Source organism: Pseudophryne corroboree, chromosome 10, assembly GCF_028390025.1.
Source record: "Pseudophryne corroboree isolate aPseCor3 chromosome 10, aPseCor3.hap2, whole genome shotgun sequence".
Lineage (NCBI taxonomy): Eukaryota > Metazoa > Chordata > Amphibia > Anura > Myobatrachidae > Pseudophryne > Pseudophryne corroboree.
The window spans coordinates 51,797,594-51,820,669 of record NC_086453.1 but is presented as its reverse complement, the minus strand read 5'-3'; the positions used below and the strand labels follow the sequence as shown (position 1 = coordinate 51,820,669).

The 23,076-nt window shown below is 48.0% G+C and overlaps 1 protein-coding gene across 8 annotated transcripts in view; it reads left to right on the top strand.

The window, feature by feature from the left end:
* The window catches only part of ARHGEF1 (Rho guanine nucleotide exchange factor 1), a 139,764-nt gene that overhangs the window by 39,678 nt on the left and 77,010 nt on the right, over nucleotides 1-23,076 (top strand). For all 8 annotated transcript variants that reach the window (XM_063942377.1, XM_063942379.1, XM_063942378.1 and 5 more), the window contains exons 3-6: nucleotides 12,303-12,374; nucleotides 14,724-14,837; nucleotides 18,705-18,803; nucleotides 19,815-19,857. In XM_063942377.1, coding sequence (XP_063798447.1) covers nucleotides 12,303-12,374; nucleotides 14,724-14,837; nucleotides 18,705-18,803; nucleotides 19,815-19,857 — 328 coding nt within the window. The remainder of the gene's footprint in view (nucleotides 1-12,302; nucleotides 12,375-14,723; nucleotides 14,838-18,704; nucleotides 18,804-19,814; nucleotides 19,858-23,076) is intronic.

Below are 23,076 nucleotides of genomic sequence, written 5' to 3'. Positions count from 1 at the left end.
TGGCAACAGCAAGTCTTGGTATGGATACCGCCTCTCGCGCGTCATTTGTATGTTTGTTATTGCTGTTTATCACGCTGCACTTTGTAAGCATAGCACCTTGAAGAAAACGCAGGAGGGGCGTTGAAACGTCGGTGGCTCGCACTATGCTGTACTAACTTATTTTGCACTGTCACTTTAATATAAAGTATTTTGCCTGCAACAAATCCTTGGAGTGCCGCCTGGTTTCCTTCTTTATGGACAACAATTGAAGGTATCCCCTGCAGTTTTATATCATTTGGAGGAGGGCACCCAGGTGGATGACAGCATGATTGGGAGTGCCATAAAAATATAAGGATATATATATATATATATATATATATATATATATATATATATATATATATATATATATATATATATATATATATTTATTTAGGGAGGCCAATATCGGGATCCCAGGATCCTGGCCCAAAAATGCCGGGATTTGAATCACGGGATTGCATTGCGCATGTTTAGTGTGGGAGGGTAGGTGTAAGTAACACTTACTATTAGGCGGGCAGCAGCCATGAACACAGACCGCGGCGGTGGCATTTCAAATGTAGCGCCGGCCGCCAGCCAATATCAGCTGGCGGACCGGCGGCCAATCAGGGAATAGACCGCAGCGGCTTCTGATTGGCTGCCGGACTGCCCGTTCTGACTGGCTGACGGAAGGCGCTACAATTTGAAAGGCCTCCGGTGCGTTCAGCGTGTCTTGTCCATGGCTGCCGCCTGCCTAATACTAAGTGTATTATTACTGACATCCACCCTCCCTCACTGCAGTGCTCCCTGCATCCTCCCGCTCCACTTCCTACACACTCCAGCGCTGTTCCCTACACTACACCCACTATCCAGCGCTGTTCCCTACACTACACCCACTATCCAGCGCTGCTCCCTACACTACACCCACTATCCAGCGCTGCTCCTTACAGCCTCTGTGCTCCCTACACTCTTCTCCACTGCCCTCTGCTCCCACTCTCCCTGCTCCCTACTGTAATCCCGGGATTGAGCGTTTTTCAATCCCGATTCCCGGGATTGAAAAAAAAAGTGGCTCGGGATTGGCCTCATATATATTTCTTTTTACCTGAAAATGCACCTTAGTCACAATGCGATGTGACTAGCGACTATCTGCATTTGCTGCATCAGAAGACTTGGTGTGGATAAAAGCTTCATCCACTGCATTGTAGCATTCAGTCACACACAGATACACAAATTGGTGCGTCCTAGTCATATCACATTGCAACAATGAGGTGAAAAAGAAGCCCCGCGACTGGAAGACCCTCACGGTATCTGGCGCACCGAGAGGGGCTGTTTGGCACAAGTGCAGGAACTGTATATGAGGACACTTCTGAACCTCCAGCTCTGCTCCTCTAGGAAGTTATTTTTCTTGTAGGCACTATTATTTAAGCAGGCAGACTGTTAAAATGAAAAATTTGCATACATTTGTACAGAATGCAAATCTAGAAATATAAATGCTCTGTCTTTTATCATTATCGGAGCTCGTGGTACAATAGTCTGCCATCCAAGACCTGCGCACATGCGTTCTCTAAAGGTAATTAGTCCGGTGATCTGAGAGCTATTGGCTGCGTGATGTGACTGGCGCAATATAAATAATCCAAGTCTGTAATACACTATAATGTTTTTTGTATTGGTTGAAACCAGATTTATGCTCAAACCAGTAAGCAGTAACGGTAAACTCAGTGATTAGGAAGTAAACCTTTACAGTCATTTAAGGTCGAATGTCATAGTGCTTTTCCCGCCCTAGTACTGCAGCATGACATACGCTCCTGACTTAGTGATATCATTAGTTGCTAGCAAAGGGTGTGGCTTTATTCCCATTAATATAGCATAGCCCCCCAATTAGCCAAACCCAATGTGTAAAGGTGACCGTTACACTGTAGAGGAGGCACCAGGATTCATTAGCTCAGAAATGTAACGCTAATTTGTGGTTTGCTGCATTGGGAATGTATATACATACACGGTAACTAGACTTTCTCTGACGTCCTAGTGGATGCTGGGAACTCCGTAAGGACCATAGATGGGCTCCGCAGGAGACTGGGCACTCTAAGAAAGAATTAGGACTACTGGTTGCACTGGCTCCTCCCTTTATGCCCCTCCTCCAGACCTCAGTTAGAATCTGTGCCCGGCTCGAGCTGGTTGCACACTAGGGGCTCTCCTGAGCTTCTAGAAAAGAAAGTATTTATTAGGTTTTTTATTTTCAGTGAGATCTGCTGGCAACAGACTCACTGCTACGAGGGACTTAGGGGAGAGAAGCGAACCTACCTGCTTGCAGCTAGCTTGGGCTTCTAGGCTACTGGACACCATTAGCTCCAGAGGGATCGAACACAGGCCCAGCCTCGGTCGTCCGGTCCCGGAGCCGCGCCGCCGTCCCCCTTGCAGAGCCAGAAGCAAGAAGAACGTCCTGGAAATCGGCGGCTGAAGACTCCGGTCTTCATTAAGGTAGCGCACAGCACTGCAGCTGTGCGCCATTGCTCCCTATGCACACCACATACTCCGGTCACTGATGGGACAGGGCGCTGGGGGGGGGGGGGGGGGGGGGCGCCGTGGGCTGCAATTAGAGTACCTTACATTGGCAAACAGCACATAATATAGTCTAATAAACTGTATATGTGCAAAAATCCCCTGCCATAATATTGATATAAGAGCGGGAGAAGCCAGCCGAAAAAGAGGCGGGGCTATCTCCATCAGCACACTGGCGCCATTTCCTCTTCACAGCTCCGCTGGAAGACAGCCTGCGGGGTCGACACCAGAGTGGATGGATATGTGGAAGGTTTTACACGACAGTGTCAACTCCTTACATAAAAGGTTCGATGACATAACAGCTGTGGGACAGCCGGCTTCTCAGCCAGTGCCTGCCCAGGCGTCTCAAAGGCCATCAGGGGCTCAAAAACGCCCGCTACCTCAGATGGCAGACACAGATGTCGACACGGAGTCTGACTCCAGTGTCGACGAGGACGAGACTAATGTACATTCCGCTAGGGCCATCCGTTGCATGATTACGGCAGTGAAAAATGTGTTGCACATTTCTGACATTAACCCAGGTACCACTAAAAAGGGTACAGGTTGAGTATCCCATATCCAAATATTCCGAAATACAGAATATTCCGAAATACGGACTTTTTTGAGTGAGAGTGAAATAGTGAAACCTTTGTTTTTTGATGGCTCAATGTACACAAACTTTGTTTAATACACAAAGTTATTAATAATATTGTATTAAATGACCTTCAGGCTGTGTGTATAAGTTGTATATGAAACATAAATGAATTGTGTGAATGTAGACACACTTTGTTTAATACACAAAGTTATAAAAAATATTGGCTAAAATTACCTTCAGGCTGTGTGTATAAGGTGTATATGTAACATAAATGCATTCTGTGCTTAGATTTAGGTTCCATCACCATGATATCTCATTATGGTATGCAATTATTCCAAAATACGGAAAAATCCCATATCCAAAATACCTCTGGTCCCAAGCATTTTGGATAAGGGATACTCAACCTGTATTATGTTTGGGGAGAAAAAGCAACCAGTGGTTTTTCCCCCATCAGATGAGTTGAATGAAGTGTGTGAAGAAGCGTGGGCTTCCCCTGATAAGAAACTAGTGATTTCTAAAAACTTACTGATGGCGTACCCTTTCCCGCCAGAGGACAGGTTACGTTGGGAGACATCCCCGAGGGTGGATAAAGCGCTCACACGCTTGTCAAAAAAGGTGGCACTGCCGTCTCAGGATACGGCCGCCTTAAAGGAGCCTGCGGATAGAAAGCAGGAGGCTATCCTGAAGTCTGTATATACACACTCAGGTACTATACTGAGACCTGCTATTGCTTCAGCATGGATGTGCAGTGCTGCAGCAGCGTGGTCTGATTCCCTGTCTGATAACATTGATTCCTTTGACAGCGACGCTATATTGCTAACCATAGAGCATATTAAAGACGTAGTCTTATATATGAGAGATGCACAGAGGGATATCTGCCGGCTGGCATCTAGAATTAATGCAATGTCCATTTCTGCCAGGAGAGTATTATGGACTCGGCAGTGGACAGGTGATGCGGATTCTAAAAGGCACATGGAGGTTTTGCCTTACTAGGGTGAGGAATTGTTTGGGAATGGTCTCTCGGACCTCGTTTCCACAGCAACAGCTGGGAAGTCGACATTTTTACCTCAGGTTCCCTCACAGCCTAAGAAAGCACCGTATTATCAGGTACAGTCCTTTCGGCCCCAGAAAGGCAAGCGGGTTAAAGGCGCGTCCTTTCTGCCCAGAGGCAGGGGTAGAGGGAAAAAACTGCACCATACAGCCAGTTCCCAAGAACAAAAATCCTCCCCTGCTTCCACTAAATCCACCGCATGACGCTGGGGCTCCCCTGGTGGAGCCAGGTGCGGTGGGGGCCCGTCTCCGGAACTTCAGCGACCGGTGGGTTCGCTCACAGGTGGATCCCTGGGTTCTACAAGTGGTATCTCAGGGATACAAGCTGGAATTCGAGACGTCTCCCCCTCGCCGTTCCCTCAAATCAGCCTTGCCAGTTACTCCCCAGGACAGGGAGGTAGTGCTGGCGGCAATGCACCAGCTGTACCTCCAGCAGGTGATAATAAAAGTTCCCCTCCTTCAACAGGGACGGGGTTACTATTCCACAATGTTTGTGGTACCGAAACCAGACGGTTCGGTGAGACCCATTCTAAATTTGAAATCCTTGAACACTTATATAAGGAAGTTCAAGTTCAAAATGGAATCGCTCAGGGCGGTTATTGCAAGCCTGGAAGAGGGGGGTTACATGGTATCACTGGACATCAAGGATGCTTACCTACATGTCCCCATTTACCCACCTCACCAGGTGTACCTCCGTTTTGTGGTACAGGACTGCCATTACCAATTCCAGACGTTGCCGTTTGGTCTGTCCACGGCACCGAGGGTATTTACCAAAGTAATGGCCGAAATGATGATACTCCTTCGAATGAAGGGAGTTATAATTATCCCGTACTTGGACGATCTCCTTATAAAGGCGAGGTCCAGGGAGCAGTTGTTGGTCGGAGTAGCACTATCTCAGGAAGTGCTACAACAGCACTGCTGGATTCTGAATATTCCAAAGTCGCAGCTGGTTCCTACGACGCGTCTGCTGTTCCTGGGTATGATTCTGGACACAGAACAGAAGAAGGTGTTTCTCCCGGAGGAGAAGGCCAAGGAGTTGTCATCTCTGGTCAGAGACCTCCTGAAACCAAAACAGGTGTCGCTGCATCACTGCACGCGAGTCCTGGGAAAGATGGTAGCTTCTTACGAGGCAATTCCATTCGGCAGGTTCCATGCAAAGATCTTTCAGTGGGATCTGTTAGACAAGTGGTCCGGATCGCATCTTCAGATGCATCGGCTGATCACCCTGTCCCCGAGGGCCAGGGTGTCTCTGCTGTGGTGGCTGCAGAGTGCTCATCTTCTCGAGGGCCGCAGATTCGGCATACAGGACTGGGTCCTGGTGACCACGGATGCAAGCCTCCGAGGTTGGGGGGCAGTCACTCAGGGAAGAAACTTCCAAGGACAATGGTCGAGTCAGAAGCTTCCCTACACATAAATATTCTGGAACTAAGGGCCATTTACAATGCCCTAAGTCAGGCAAGACCCCTGCTTCAAAACCAGCCGGTGCTGATTCAGTCAGACAATATCACGGCGGTCGCCCATGTAAACCGACAGGGCGGCACAAGAAGCAGGATGGCGATGGCAGAAGCCACAAGGATTCTCCGATGGGCGGAAAATCACGTGATAGCACTGTCAGCAGTGTTCATTCCGGGAGTGGACAACTGGGAAGCAGACTTCCTCAGCAGGCACGACCTCCACCCGGGAGAGTGGGGACTTCATCCAGAAGTCTTCCAGCTGCTTGTAAATCGTTGGGAAAGGCCACAGGTGGACATGATGGCGTCCCGCCTCAACAAAAAGCTAAAAAGGTATTGCGCCAGGTCAAGGGACCCTCAGGCGATAGCTGTGGACGCTCTAGTGACACCGTGGGTGTACCAGTCGGTTTATGTGTTCCCTCCTCTTCCTCTCATACCAAAGGTGCTGAGGATAATAAGAAAGAGAGGAGTAAGAACTATACTCATCGTTCCGGATTGGCCAAGCAGGTCTTGGTACCCGGAACTACAAGAAATGATCTCAGAGGACCCTTGGCCTCTGCCTCTCAGACAGGACCTGCTACAGCAGGGGCCCTGTCTGTTCCAAGACTTACCGCGGCTGCGTTTGACGGCATGGCGGTTGAACGCCGGATCCTGATGGAAAAGGGCATTCCGGTTGAAGTCATTCCTACGCTGATAAAAGCTAGGAAGGATGTGACAGCAAAACATTATCACCGCATATGGCGAAAATATGTTGCTTGGTGTGAGGCTATGAAGGCCCCCACAGAAGAATTTCAGCTGGGTCGATTTCTGCACTTCCTACAGTCAGGAGTGACTATGGGCCTAAAATTGGGATCCATTAAAATCCAGATTTCGGCCCTGTCTATTTTCTTTCAAAAAGAACTGGCTTCACTGCCTGAAGTTCAGACGTTTGTTAAGGGAGTGCTGCATATTCAGCCCCCTTTTGTGCCCCCAGTGGCACCTTGGGATCTCAACGTTGTGTTGGATTTCCTAAAATCACATTGGTTTGAGCCACTTCAGACCGTGGAATTAAAATATCTCACGTGGAAAGCGGTCATGATGTTGGCCTTGGCTTCGGCCAGGCGGGTGTCAGAATTGGCGGCTTTGTCCTGTAAAAGCCCCTATCTGATCTTCCATATGGACAGAGCAGAATTGAGGACTCGTCCCCAATTTCTCCCTAAGGTGGTATCAGCGTTTCATTTGAACCAACCTATAGTGGTGCCTGCGACTACTCGGGACTTGGAGGCTTCCAAGTTGCTGGACGTAGTCCGGGCCCTGAAAATCTAGGTTTCCAGGACGGCTAGAGTCAGAAAGACTGACTCGCTGTTTATCCTGCAGGCACCCAACAAGCTGGGTGCTCCTGCTTCTAAGCAGACTATTGCTCGCTGGATCTGCTCCACGATTCAACTTGCACATTCTGCGGCTGGACTGACGCATCCTAAATCAGTAAAAGCCCATTCCACGAGGAAGGTGGGCTCTTCTTGGGCGGCTGCCCGAGGGGTCTCGGCTTTACAACTTTGCCGAGCTGCTACCTGGTCGGGATCAAACACGTTTGCAAAATTCTACAAGTTTGATACCCTGGCCGAGGAGGACCTTGAGTTTGCTCACTCGGTGCTGCAGAGTCATCCGCACTCTCCCGCCCGTTTGGGAGCTTTGGTATAATCCCCATGGTCCTTACGGAGTTCCCAGCATCCACTAGGACGTCAGAGAAAATAAGAATTTACTCACCGGTAATTCTATTTCTCGTAGTCCGTAGTGGATGCTGGGCGCCCGTCCCAAGTGCGGATTGTCTGCAATACTTGTATATAGTTATTGCTTAACTAAAGGGTTATTGTTATGAGCCATCTGTTTATTGAGGCTCAGTTGTTATTCATACTGTTAACTGGGTATAGTTATCACGAGTTGTACGGTTTGATTGGTGTGGCTGGTATGAGTCTTACCCGGGATTCCAAATCCTTTCCTTGTAGTGTCAGCTCTTCTGGGCACAGTTTCCCTAACTGAGGTCTGGAGGAGGGGCATAGAGGGAGGAGCCAGTGCACACCAGTAGTCCTAATTCTTTCTTAGAGTGCCCAGTCTCCTGCGGAGCCGGTCTATTCCCCATGGTCCTTACGGAGTTCCCAGCATCCACTACGGACTACGAGAAATAGAATTACCGGTGAGTTAATTCTTATTTTTTGGTGTCCTGTGTCAGAGAGCGAATCACCCTCAAGACTGATCCCAGAGAGAGCCCACATTTTATATATATATATATTATATTATAATATATTATATATAAATAATACACACACATTTATAGACCACTGCAAGAAAATGGATTTGGACACAAATCCTCTTTATTTCACATTCATGCACTTAGCTTGAGACCTCGTTGTTATCCAGTTACAATACCCTTTATTAAAGAACACATTTCAATATACTGCCATACCCAGGATTCAAACCTATAACCTGTTTTATTCTAATCAAACACCCTACTCATTGAGCTATTTGATCCTGCATAAAAAAACTATGAACACTATGGGCCGTATTCAGTTAGAGTCACGAACTGACGTTTTGTCGGAAAGACGGCAGTTTCCGACTGGTATAGGTCGGAATGGATTCCGATCTATTCAATCTGGCCTCATTTTTTCCGACAAGTCGGGAAATCCGACTTGTCGGAAAGCACGTGGATTGGCAGAATAGTCGCTGATCCACGTGCTTCTTTAAAAAAAGTCGGATTGAAATGAGGGAGCTGAGAGGGGAAGAGCAGAGGGGAGACAGGGGAGAGCAGGAACCAAGCGGCTACAGCTCACGACAGCATCCAACCAGCTCCAGCAAGCGAGGTCCCGCTTGCTGGAGCTGGGTGGACGCTGCTGTGAGGTCTGGCAGCGGTGCCCCATCCTCCTACTATGCTGTGCTGTAGCTGCTTGGTTCCTGCTCTCCCCCCGTCTCCCCCTGTCAGCTCCCCCATCTCAATCCGACTTTTTTAAAAGTTGGATTTAGATGGTCGGGAACAGATTTGGCCATTCATTGAATAGGTCCTGTCGGATCCATTCCGACAAATTCATGTCGGAATGGATCTGACTTTAATTGAATATACCCCAATATAAAGCTACTGGTACTTTGTAAAAAATAATAATCCGTTTTGCAATTGAGCAGATCTATGTAGTGTGCAGTCACACATCCTATCTCTTGCAGCTACACACTACATAGATCTGCTCATCCGCAATGCTGATCATTTTTTCACAAAGTACAAGGTAAGCTTCAAATAGTTAGAATCCTCTAGCTTAGAATTATCTACCTCTCTATACAAGGGCAGATAGCTCAATGAATAGATTGTCTGACTGCAATGCCACAGGCGATGGGTTCGAATACCAGGTATGTCAGCATCTTGAAAGGACAGTGTGACTGAGTACTCAAGTTGAGTACATGAATGTTGTGTAGGTATAAGCGACAGAATGGGTCATGGCAGGAGATAGGAGCGGTCAGCAGATGCTGGGCTTCAAAAAGGGGGGAAGCTGCAAATGAAAGTAATTACAACAGATAATTGACAAGTGCCACCAACAGCGCCACCTAGACTGCAGCGCTGTGTGCGGTGCCTCCTCTGCACATGCCTAATTACGGCCCTCTGTGTGTGTGTGTGTGTGTGTGTGTGTGTGAGTGTGTGTGTGTGTTTTTTTGGAGTTGCTGTCTTAAGATTTTAAATGCCTTTGTTTTTTTCTCTCTACTCATTCTTCTCATATTATAAATGCAGTTTTATAATTTGTCTGTGCCAGTCCTACTTACCTGGATTTAAAAGTCTGCCCGATCAATGAACAAGCATTTTTTGTTCACAAGTGCACCTTTGCAACTTTGTGTTACAGGGAGCTTCCAAGCTGTCCGCTGTACTTCCTAAACCTTGTCGGATAATGTGTCCATCCTTTCCTTCAGCTGTACATATTCTTGCATGTTAGATCACAATATGAGAGGACGGAACCTTACGAAATAGTTTTTTTTTTTTTTCAACTTGTATACTTTTTATTGAGTTTTTCAGAAAAACAAAAAACAAAACAACCCAACCACCCCCCACCCTGCATATCCACGGGAAGTTAGATACACTTGGATCCCTATAACCACTAAAGTAAAACAGAAAAAGTAGAAACAACCCCAGGGGTATAGAGGCAAATAGCACCTCTACAAAAACTATAACCTAGCAATCAGCTCCCAGGACAAACTGAATTCCCCTGCATGGTGAACGGTACAATACAAAATATTAACAATAGGAAACCTATTGCATATAAGACAAAAACACAATAAAGAGAAGCTTACGGGCTGTGAATAAAAGATACACAAACAGCCGACATCAGTTCGGAGCACAAGGCCTGCGGTCCAGCCAGGCTTCAATTTGTTGTGGAGTATTGAAAAAGTGTGTAGAACCGTCATGTATATCCCGCAAACGAGACGGAAAAAGCATGGACTATTGCATTTGGCTGTCACAAAGTTTCCTCAAATACATGAAGAAACTGGGTACGAGTTTTCTGAACCTCCACAGCAAAATCCAGATAAACAGAAATAAGGTGATTGTCAAATTTCAGGGGGCCCTGCAGGAGAGCCAGCCTCAGGACCGCATCACAGTCTTTATAATGTAGACAACGAGCTCTGAAAGTACATGCAGGCGAGCCCGGGGGAGGAGCTCTAGCAGGTAAACGATGTGCCCTCTCCACAGTAAAATGGGGACTAAAGTCATCACGACGAAACAGTTGAAGTAGCCATTGTTCCAAGAATTTTTCAGGTGCGGAGCCCTCCACCCGCTCCGGGAAACCAACAAAACGGACATTATTATGGCGGAATCTCCCTTCAATATCGGACGATTTCACTTTAACCGCAGACGTGAGCGGTGAGATCAGTAGCCGTAGCTTTAAGAGGATTAGTCACGTCTTCTAAGTCAGAAATGTGATGTTCTGCTTCACCCACCAGTTCACAGATCTTCTGCATATCGTGCCTAATCAGGGAGACCTCATCCTGCACCTGACCAATTTTGTCCGTAACTCTTTATTTCGGATGCAGATATGGCAAGTAGAACCTGTTGCGTCGACTGAGTGGAGTCGTCAGGTGGGGGAGAATTACCCATGGGTTGTGATGGTGACGTGGGGTTAGCAGCTTGCAGAGGGGGAGGTTGAGCCCCCCCCCCCAGCAAATTTTTCCAGCTTTGACGCTGCAGTATTATTTCCCGTCCTCACCATAGTGTGTAACAGGTGGAGGATCGGTGTTGCAGAGAAGGGAGACAGCACAGGGTAAAACAAAGTGAGAGTGCAACTGAGATATAAGCTCCCAGGGCCTGCAAAACACTAGTAGATACAGGGGAGGTAGGCTTACACCACAGACTGGCTGGGATAGAGCTGCAGGGTCCTGGCTCATATAATTAGCGTGGGTGGAGGGAAGGAAGGAGCAGTCCGCAGAAGGCGCGGATATAGGAGCCCCACAAGAATCTCAGCAGCAGCAGCAGCGGCTAGCCTGGTCCACGGGGCTGAGGGGACAAGTGGGAGCACTCACCAGAGGCCTTGCGCCATTAGCAGCGGTAAGGAGAGCAGGAGCCGTGGGTACAAGCGGCTCAGGCAGGAGAGAGTCCCAATATGACGCTGCACTTCCGGTGAAGTGCGGCCGGGCAGTCGGCGCGTCTCGGTCCTCAGGGCACAACGGAATCTCCCCAGTCAGGATACAAAGCCCAAAAAACGGCTCCAAATGAACGCTGTAGCAGACAGGACAGTGTGGGCGTAGAAGAAAGGATCCACCAGCAGGAATAAGAGGAGAATAAAGGATAGTAAATGGAGCTCACACTCCTAGCCTCCTGCTGCATGCTCGGCCAAGCCACACACCCCTTACATAATAGTTTAATAAATGTAGCAGCAGTTATAAGTACAATATAAAAAGTTTTACAGAAGAAGGAAGATAAATGGTCCTATTACACTTGTAAAATGACAAGTATTGGTTGTGAGGAGCTACAGGATACAAACGCGCTTAACCCTGTCCGACCGTGGGAAACTTTCTCCTGAACAGGCAATTTAGGCTGATATCATTTACTAATGCAACCAGCTCGCTGGGTTTTAATGAGAAGAATAAATTGCTACTCTACTTTTACCGTGGGATGATCCCATTATTATTATTATTATTTTTTTCAAGAAGCTTTTAATTATTTAGAGTTTACCTTGGCAATTAGTCATAGGAAATAGTGCGGAGAGAGGCTTTGGAACGCCCCCTTAGTGTGCTCATTCACAAAACAAAATCCCATGCTCCCTTCCTTATTCTAGCATCACATGCCCAATGAGGAGCCTTCTGATTGGCTTCTACTCAGATCAGGTTACTTTCCTCAGGAACAGGCTTAAGTGCAAAGGTACGAATGTGTTCCTACTGGAACACATTTGTTTCCAGTGCCAGTCGTGTAGCACAAGGCCACCGAGCGATCTTGCAAAGTGGAGAATTCCCTTCTAGATAGAAATCATGGGAAAATGTCCTCTTTGTGTTGTGATTGTGCGATACTTGATGTTTTAATGAAACACAAACAAAAAAAGTGAGATTGCGGCTTTAATGAGGCCTTTTGGAGTGTTCAGTGATCTGATTCTGTTAGTCACTAGAGCTATCTGCCACAGTATGGTATTTTTACTTTGCCTATGTTATATGGTTTTTCTGTACCTGCACAGGGTTTCCATGCAATGGGGGCCACATCAATCATTGGAGCAGAGGATGAGGACTTTGAGAACGATATCGAACCGGTCAGTAATAGTGGGATAACTAGTACGGGATGGGTAGATCTGTTTTGTTGATTCTGCTTATGTTAATTTTGCTGACTCTCTGAGCGTAACCTGGCTGGGTCTATATTCACCGGGCTTTACTGCTTCTCTGTTACCTTGGTATTCATGTAAACTCACTGCTCTATATACTTTATACTGTCACATACTGACTCTCATTGCTCCACCCCCCCATCTCACTCACCTGACTCTCACCATCCCATCCCCCCTCACCATCTCACACACCTGACTTTCACTCCATCTCACTCACCTGACTCTCACTGCTCCCCCCACCGTCTCTCTCGCCTGACCCACTGCTCTATCTTCATATACAATATCACTCACCTGACTCTCATCGTTCCCCCCCCCACCATCTCACTCACCTGACTCTCCCTGCTCACCCCCACCATCTCACTGCTCCTCCCCACACCATCTCACTCACCAGACTCTCACTGCTCCCGCCCACCATCTCACTCACCAGACTTTCACTGCTCCCCCACCACCATCTCACTCACCTGACTCTCACTGCTCCCCCCCCACACCTGACTCTCACTGCTCCCCCCCCACCATCTCACTCACCTGACTCTCCCTGCTCACCCCCACCATCTCACTGCTCCTCCCCACACCATCTCACTCACCTGACTCTCACTGCTCCCCCACCACCATCTCACTCACCTGACTCTCACTGCTCCCCCCCCACCATCTCACTCACCTGACTCTCACTGCTCCCCCCCCCACCATCTCACTCACCTGACTCTCACTGCTCCCCCACCACCATCTCACTCACCTGACTCTCACTGCTCCCCCCTCACCATCTCACACACCTGACTTTCACTCCATCTCACTCACCTGACTCTCACTGCTCCCCCCACCGTCTCTCTCGCCTGACCCACTGCTCTATCTTCATATACAATATCACTCACCTGACTCTCATCGTTCCCCCCCACCATCTCACTCACCTGACTCTCCCTGCTCACCCCCACCATCTCACTGCTCCTCCCCACACCATCTCACTCACCAGACTCTCACTGCTCCCGCCCACCATCTCACTCACCTGACTCTCACTGCTCCCCCACCACCATCTCACTCACCTGACTCTCACTGCTCCCCCACCACCATCTCTCACCTGACTCACTGCTCCCCCACTACAATCTCACTCACCTGACTCTCACTGCTCCCCCCACCGTCTGTCTCGCCTGACCCACTGGTCTATCTTCATATACAATTTCACTCACATGACTCTCATCGTTCCCCCCCACCATCTCACTCACCTGACTCTCCCTGCTCCCCCCCACCATCTCACTGCTCCCCCCCACACCATCTCACTCACCAGACTTTCACTGCTCCCGCCCACCATCTCACTCACCTGACTCTCACTGCTCCCCCATCACCATCTCACTCACCCGACTCTCACTGCTCCCCCACCACCATCTCACTCAACTGACTCTCACTGCTCCCCCACCACAATCTCACTCACCTGACTCTCACTGCTCTCCCCCACCATCTCACTCACCTGACTCTTACTGCTACCCCCCACCATCTCACTCACCTGACTCTCACTGCTCCCCCACCACCATCTCACTCACCTGACTCTCACTGCTCCCCCACCACCATCTCACTCACCTGACTCTCACTGCTCCCCCCCCCACCATCTCACTCACCTGACTCTCACTGCTCCCCCCCCCCCACCATCTCACTCACCTGACTCTCACTGTTCCCCCCCCACCATCTCACTCACCTGACTCTCACTGCTACCCCCCACCATCTCACTCACCTGACTCGCTGCTCCCCCCACCATCTCACTCACCTGACTCTCACTGCCCCCCCCCCCCATCTCACTCACCTGACTCTCACTGCTCCCCCCCCACCATCTCACTCACCTGACTCTCACTGCTACCCCCACCACATTTCACTCGCCTGACTCTCACTGCTCCCCCCCCATCATCTCACTCACCTAACACTCTCACTGCTCCCCCCCCACCATCACCATCTCACTCACCTGACTCTCACTGCTCCCCCCCCCCCCCCCACCATCTCACTCACCTGACCTTCACTGCTGATCCTCCTCTACCATCTTGCTTACTTGACATTTACTGCTCTCCTTCTACTCTCTCACTCCCCTGACGCACACTCCTCCCTATTCCACTCATCTGACACTCACTGCTCTCCCCCTCCACCATCACTCACCAGACACTCACTGCCCCCCTCCACCATCACACTTACATGACTCAGTGATCTCCTTCTACCATCTTACTGCCCCCTCTACCATTGCAGTCCCTGTACCCTCCCCCCACCTCCACCATCTCTCTCCTGACCCTCTTCTTGTCTCCCCAGAATGTGGATGACCAAAGCAGCTATTTCCAGAGCATAGAACAAGTAAAAGATCATCCTGCCTATATTATGGTCTTTCTTCATCATGTTGTGCTTCAGTTTGACCCAAGCCCACTGGTAAGATACGGATGAGCTAGTAGTGATTAATTAATTCCTTGTCTCCTAAGTAAAGGAAGCTGTTTTCTTGTTAGGGGTCAGACCGGGTCTTGCTTACTGCATTGATTACCACAGCGGAGGAGGCATAGGGTGGCTAGTACGTTCTGGGTGGTAATGGCCACGTGTCCTGGGTATCACTGTTACGTGGGCTTTATGAATATAGTTAGAAGCATAAAATGTCAGTTCCTTTGTCAAACGCTGGTGCTGACATGTTTCTTTCTCTCTCTTTCATGCTGCTGTCAGATGTTTAGCTCCATAACAACAGGTGTGTCTAATCTCTAACATGTGCGTGTGTCGCCTCCCACATTATCGCAGGATGTTTAGACTGTATTCTCCTATTCGTTGTTTAAATACTAGATATCAGTTTCTTAATTGTACAGATGTCATTTTCCCTATACACCGTCTCGACAGCCATATTGTGAGTGGAACTGAGGCGTGTGGCACAAAGTGCCTCTGCAGCAACACAAAAATCCTAGCGAATTGGTAGGCTGCAATCTCATCTATATATTGGTTCTGTAGATGCTCATCACCACGCGAGACCTGTGTTTTGGGCTAATTCTCATGAGAGATAGACACGACAGGAAGCTGCGTCTGTATAGGTAACTAGAATAACACAGCCCAACAAACACACATTGTTTTGTTTAGTTGCCAAGGATATTTGAACAAACTGTGTTTTGGGACTGCTGAATTAAAAAATGAAAGTAGTTTTTTTTTTTTTTTTGGGGGGGGGGGGGGGGGGGGGGGGAGTGCATTCTAGAAAGTTAGTTACTTCAGTATTCTCACTTCGCATATTCCTCCTCGGTATGTGACCAGTTTGCATTGCATACACGTTTCTCATCCGTGTATCTCAGGGGTGGGGAACCTTTTTTCGACCAAGGGGCCATTTGGATATTTATAAAATCCATCGGGGGCCATACAAAAATTATCAACTTAATAATTAGCCTGCCACCGGTAGTTATGCCCCCAGTCAGTAGTTATGCCCAGTAGATATACCCCCAGTCCGTTGTTATGCACCAGGAGATATGTCCCAGTACATATGCCCCCAGTCACCTTGTTATGCCCCATTAGATATGTCCCCAGTCACTTGTTATGCCCCATTAGATATGCCCCCCAGTCACTTGTTATGCCCCATTAGATATGCCCCCAGTCACTTGTTATGCCCCATTAGATATGCCCCAGTCACTTGTTATGCCCCATTAGATATGGCCCCTAGTAGCGCCGCTTACACACATACATTAAAAGAAAAAAAAACCCACAATACTCACCAGCCCCGCTCCTGCTTCCAGACAGTTGCCCTCCGCCTGGCCGCCCGCTCCTCAGAACTATGGGAGAGACGTCATGACATCTCTCCCGTAGCACCGCACAAGCACACACGCACACTGCCAGAGCCGGAAGCCGGAGCTCAGGAGTGAGCTCCTGCCTCCGGCTGCTGCTGAGGGGAAGAAGACGGGCGCCCGCTAGTAACAAAATCTCAGCAGGCACCCGGCATCTCCCTCAGTTAGGTGAGCATGGCCGGGCTGGATCAAGTGGCTCTGCGGGCCTTATACGGCCCCCGGGCCTGAGGTTCCCCACCTCTGGTGTAACTGAAAAATTAGAGCCAATGTAGCAAAACGGATGTAATAATTGCAATCAGCACCACAGTTACCCCAAAATTGCCCTAATATGAATGGCAATAAAATGGGTGTTGATCAGAGTAGTTTATCGACCCTGACCCCAAATGTGCCTCAATGCAAGAAGGCTACACATTTAAAGGGCCATTGAATCTAGGAAGGTTTGCATTATTGACAGTACAATAATGAAAATATTTAGGAATGAAGTACCAGATGGGACATAAACCTTTGATTTGAGGGCAATCATTTTTCTTTCTTTCCCTGCTGCACTTCCCTGCTAGGAGTCTCTGCAGGGATTCCAAATAGCACAGCCTACAGGGGTGATCCAGTATTGCAATTTGAAATATACCGGGTTCTGTTTTGGGATTGGACGGTTTGCATCCATTCTGAGATTCATTCTCCGAGCTGTCTATATGGTCGGCCTGCCGACTGTTGGGATAGTGAGGGGGCGGGATGTAGGGGGAGGTAGTGTGACCCCGTCGGTCACAACTCCATCCCGTCTATATTATGTTTTATAATTTCAGTGGAGATCCTGAGCTCTGTATATGTCTGCGGCATTGGGAGAGCCTGAAGGCTTGTAGAGTTCTGTATCTAAAAATCTGTAACTAATGACTTGTCCATATTGGATGAATCTTCCTAGCAGAGCTGCGTAGCAAAGCTAAAATCCAGTACATGTTGGAGGGAAGTGCTAGGAGATCTTAGTGTACAAAGTGATCATTATGTTATCACTGATTTAGAATTGAGAGTGATTGTGTGATTAGCAGATAGCGTAATCTATAGCTAATAGACTGGGCTGTACTAATGGAGCCAGGAGGGCAGCAGACAGACAGCAGAGGTTCAAGCAGTGAATTGTGTACAATTTCCGGAGCTTCTCACAAGGGAACTCATCCCAGTTCTGCTGTGAGAGCACATATTTTCCACGGATTTCCACCACTAGTGCAATACATTCTACTACATCTGTATAGAAACTCAGACGATCTGCGCACAAATTAAAAATCAGAAAAACAATAACATAAACTCATTTAGCTTGTTCTATAACTTATAGTGACTTTTATACAGTGTATTACATCCTTTCTGGTGTTTGCTGTCTAATACCCTAGACTTTGAAGCAGAGCGAACACTGCGGGGGTCCGAGCTTGCCTGAGGTTTTTTAAAGTGGCAATCATTTACAAGACGTGGTTTTACATATGCTGCAACGGGTTTGTCACCTGACCTCTAATATTTTCTGAGGCTAGTGCTCTCTATCTCCCATAGTGTGAGCTATGCAACCCCCCCCCCCCCCCCCCACCCCACCCCTTTCTATAACCCTACACTTCCAAGCTAGATGCCTTTTCCCCACTTGTGACAACCAATTTCCCTCTTCCTGGTCTGTACCCTTACCCTCGTTCCCCATTTTTAACATTAGTCGTTCGTATCTTGTTTTACGTACGTTTCTTTTTTATATATACCTACTATACTTAGCAATTGAAAGTTTTTTGTTTTTTTTTAAAGCTTGTAGACCATGTAGAACTAAAAAAAAAACAACAACCCAGCATGGCCTAATGTGTGTTGAGTTTGTATGTTCTCCATATGTTTGTGTGGCTTTACTCCAGGGGCTCCGGTTTCCGCAATCCAAAAATACAGTATACTGGTAGGTTAATTCGCTTCTAACAAAAAAAAATAACTTGTATATGTATGTCTACATGTGGTATGAAGTATAGACTGTAAGGTCCACTAGGCAAGGCAAGGACTGATGTGAATGGCCACCGCAGAATATGTGTGCACTATATAAATAACTCAATAATAAATATTTATAAGGAAATACGTCATTTTTAATAGTGAGGTTGTCTTCTACTATCGAGGTGTCATGTAAATCACATATTGTACTCCACAGTACAGGAGACTAGACTGCCTGCAGGGTTAAGGAGGATTAAAGTATTTTTGTGTTTCCCTGAGGGTAAGAATATGTTTCCAAACCGGTTTGCTCCTCAGAAGGATGGAGGAGCCTTTTTCCCAGCAAGCTTTCATTAATATTTAGCTGGGCGTGAGATGTTGGTTTCCTAAGTGCAAAGTGTGACTATGCTTCGGTAGTCTGTTGTGTGCTGGCCAATTATCAAAGACGCATGACATCACCTGCAGGTGGCAGCACATCCCTGCTCGGGCAGACAATTGCCGTGGGATGAGGCTTCCTTTGTACTATTCTTCACCTTAACTCTCTTTTCCTCCTGTGCATCCGCAGCTCTGCTTCCTGCACGTGGAGATCCTAAGGAGCCTTTCTCCAAAAGAGGGAAAAAAGTCTTTCACGGATTTCTACAACACGTTCCTGATGAAGGGAGCAGTGAGTATCCTGTGACACGGCGGCTAGAGACTGACAGTTGTTCAATTTTAAAGGGAATGTCTTTCTTCCGGCGGAGGATTTTTACAACATGACAGTGTAGCAGGTGTATCGGGGTAGGATGTAGTTATACAGGCCAGGATGCTGGGTAATTGTGAATGTGTGTAAGTGGCAATTGCACCTGATTGGGCAACTTTGAAAGTATGCAAGTGGCAATTGCACCTCATTGGGTAACTTTGAAAGTACGCAAGTGGCAATTGCACCTGATTGGGTAACTTTGAAAGTACGCAAGTGGCATTTGCACCTGATTGGGTAACTTTGAAAGTACGCAAGTGGCAATTGCACCTGATTGGGTAACTTTGAAAGTACGCAAGTGGCAATTGCACCTGATTGGGTAACTTTGAAATTATTTAAGTGTAAAAGGCAGCTGATTGGATATCCACGAAGCAGTCCTGTTTGCTGACTGATGTTCTCTGTCTATATTGGAACTGTTGCTTAAGCGATTGGAGAGTATGACTATTCCCAAGCAGACACCTGGAAGACAGTACAGATAACGTTTTACATAATTTACACAGCTTATATTTTACAGTTTACCCCATTGCGTTGCATTCTTGTTTATGCCTAATAATTTATTCTTATTCACATAATCCAAACCTGCATTTTCTAAAAGACTGCATTTTTAGCGTTGATTTTGAAGTGCAGTTGTCATGCTCAGGGAGTGGAGGCAGCCATTTTGGCCAGTTGCACCAGTGCCTCATTCCTAGGCGAGGTCACTGGTTCCCAGTGTGGAATGTGCATGTCTGCGTCGGGTGCTCTTGCAGTGGGATTGCTGTACTGCACTTCTCATCGTACCACACACAATGGTGGGAGTTGTTGTGTACACAGTTGCTGAACGCTGCATTGTTCACCCATGACTTCACATTCCTGAGTGTCTGCAGCTCATAGCGAAACAGGAATTCATATAAACTCTGGAAATGAATGAGGACATGTCTCTGTTTTTCTCTCTCCCCCCAGGTTTTGCGTGTCCCAATTCCGAGTAATGTGTCCTTTGAACTGGGTGAGTAACTGCAGACTTTCTACATACATTACAGCAGTCCCTCCCCTTGTAGAAACACTGCATAGTCCCAAACGGCACCTGTATAGATGGACATTGTAAGGACCACTCAGGTTTACAGCATGCACTGTAAACTTCATTATATATATATATATATATATTTCTCTATCGTCCTAGTGGATGCTGGGGTTCCTGAAAGGACCATGGGAATAGCGGCTCCGCAGGAGACAGGGCACAAAAAGTAAAGCTTTTCCAGATCAGGTGGTGTGCACTGGCTCCTCCCCCTATGACCCTCCTCCAGACTCCAGTTAGATTTTTGTGCCCGGCCGAGAAGGGTGCAATCTAGGTGGCTCTCCTAAAGAGCTGCTTAGAAAAAGTTTAGCTTAGGTTTTTTATTTTACAGTGAGTCCTGCTGGCAACAGGATCACTGCAACGAGGGACTGAGGGGAGAAGAAGTGAACTCACCTGCGTGCAGGATGGATTGGCTTCTTGGCTACTGGACATCAGCTCCAGAGGGACGATCACAGGTACAGCCTGGATGGTCACCGGAGCCGCGCCGCCGGCCCCCTTGCAGATGCTGAAGTCAGAAGAGGTCCAGAATCGGCGGCTGAAGACTCCTGCAGTCTTCTAAAGGTAGCGCACAGCACTGCAGCTGTGCGCCATTTTCCTCTCAGCACACTTCACACGCAGTCACTGAGGGTGCAGGGCGCTGGGGGGGGGCGCCCTGGGAGGCAAATGTAACCTATATAAAGGCTAAAAATACCTCACATATAGCCCCCAGAGGCTATATGGAGATATTTAACCCCTGCCTGGATTCACTAAATAGCGGGAGACGAGCCCGCCGGAAAAGGGGCGGGGCCTATCTCCTCAGCACACGGCGCCATTTCCTCTCACAGCTCCGCTGGTCAGGACGGCTCCCAGGTCTCTCCCCTGCACTGCACTACAGAAACAGGGTAAAACAGAGAGGGGGGGCAAATTTATGGCGATATTTTGATATATATAAAGCAGCTATAAGGGAGCACTTATTATAAGGCTATCCCTGTTATATATAGCGCTTTTGGTGTGTGCTGGCAAACTCTCCCTCTGTCTCGCCAAAGGGCTAGTGGGTCCTGTCTTCGTTAGGAGCATTCCCTGTGTGTCTGCTGTGTGTCGGTACGTGTGTGTCGACATGTATGAGGACGATATTGGTGTGGAGGCGGAGCAATTGCCAAATATGAGGATGTCACCCCCTAGGGAGTCGACACCAGAATGGATGCCTTTATTTATGGAACTACGGGATAGTGTCAACACGCTAAAGCAGTCGTTTGACGACATGAGACGGCCGGACAATCAATTAGTGCCTGTCCAGGCGACTCAAACACCGTCAGGGGCTGTGAAACGCCCTTTGCCTCAGTCGGTCGACACAGACCCAGACACAGGCACTGACTCCAGTGGTGACGGTGACGAATCAACCGTATTTTCCAGTAGGGCCACACGTTATATGATTTTGGCAATGAAGGAGGCGTTACATTTAGCTGATACTACAGGTACCACTAAACAGGGTATTATGTGGGGTGTGAAAAAACTACCTATAGTTTTTCCTGAATCAGAAGAATTAAATGACGTGTGTAATGAAGCGTGGGTTGCCCCTGATAAAAAGCTGATAATTTCAAAGAAATTATTGGCATTATACCCTTTCCCGCCAGAGGTTAGGGAGCGCTGGGAAACACCTCCTAGGGTGGACAAGGCGCTAACACGCTTATCTAAACAAGTGGCGTTACCCTCTCCTGAGACGGCCGCACTTAAAGATCCATCAGATAGGAGGATGGAAAATATCCAAAAAAGTATATACACACATGCAGGTGTTATACTACGACCAGCTATAGCGACTGCCTGGATGTGCAGTGCTGGGGTAGTTTGGTCAGAGTCCCTGATTGAAAATATTGATACCCTGGACAGGGACAATATTTTTACTGTCGTTAGAACAAATAAAGGATGCATTTCTTTATATGCGTGATGCACAGAGGGATATCTGCACACTGGCATCACGGGTAAGTGCTATGTCCATTTCGGCCAGAAGAGCTTTATGGACGCGACAGTGGACAGGCGATGCGGATTCAAAACGACATATGGAAGTTTTGCCGTATAAAGGGGAGGAGTTTTTTGGAGTCGGTCTATCAGATTTGGTGGCCACGGCTACAGCCGGGAAATCCACCTTTCTACCTCAAGTCACTCCCCAACAGAAAAAGGCACCGACTTTTCAACCGCAGCCCTTTCGTTCCTTTAAAAATAAGAGAGCAAAGGGCTATTCATATCTGCCACGAGGCAGAGGTCGAGGGAAGAGACAGCAACAGGCAGCTCCTTCCCAGGAACAGAAGCCCTCCCCGGCTTCTACAAAAGCCTCAGCATGACGCTGGGGCTTCTCAAGCGGACTCGGGGACGGTGGGTGGTCGTCTCAAAAATTACAGCGCGCAGTGGGCTCACTCGCAGGTAGATCCCTGGATCCTGCAGATAATATCTCAGGGGTACAGGTTGGAATTAGAGACAGATCCACCTCGCCGTTTCCTGAAGGCTGCTTTACCAACGTCCCCCTCCGAAAGGGAGACGGTTTTGGAAGCCATTCACAAGCTGTACTCTCAGCAGGTGATAGTCAAGGTACCTCTTCTACAACAAGGGAAGGGGTATTATTCCACTCTTTTTGTGGTACCGAAGCCGGATGGCTCGGTAAGGCCTATTCTAAATCTGAAGTCCTTGAACCTGTACATAAAGAAGTTCAAGTTCAAGATGGAGTCACTCAGAGCAGTGATAGCGAACCTGGAAGAGGGGGACTTTATGGTATCCTTGGACATCAAGGATGCGTATCTCCACGTTCCAATTTACCCCTCACCCCAGGGGTACCTCAGGTTCGTTGTACAAAACTGTCACTATCCGTTTCAGACGCTGCCGTTCGGATTGTCCACGGCACCTCGGGTCTTTACAAAGGTAATGGCCGAGATGATGATTCTTCTTCGAAGAAAAGGCATATTAATTATCCCATACTTGGACGATCTCCTAATAAGGGCAAGGTCCAGAGAACAGCTAGAGATGGGATTAGCACTGTCGCAAGAAGTGCTAAAACAGCACGGGTGGATTCTGAATATTCCAAAATCCCAGTTAATGCCGACAACTCGTCTGCTGTTCCTAGGGATGATTCTGGACACGGTTCAGAAAAAGGTTTTTCTCCCGGAGGAAAAAGCCAAGGAG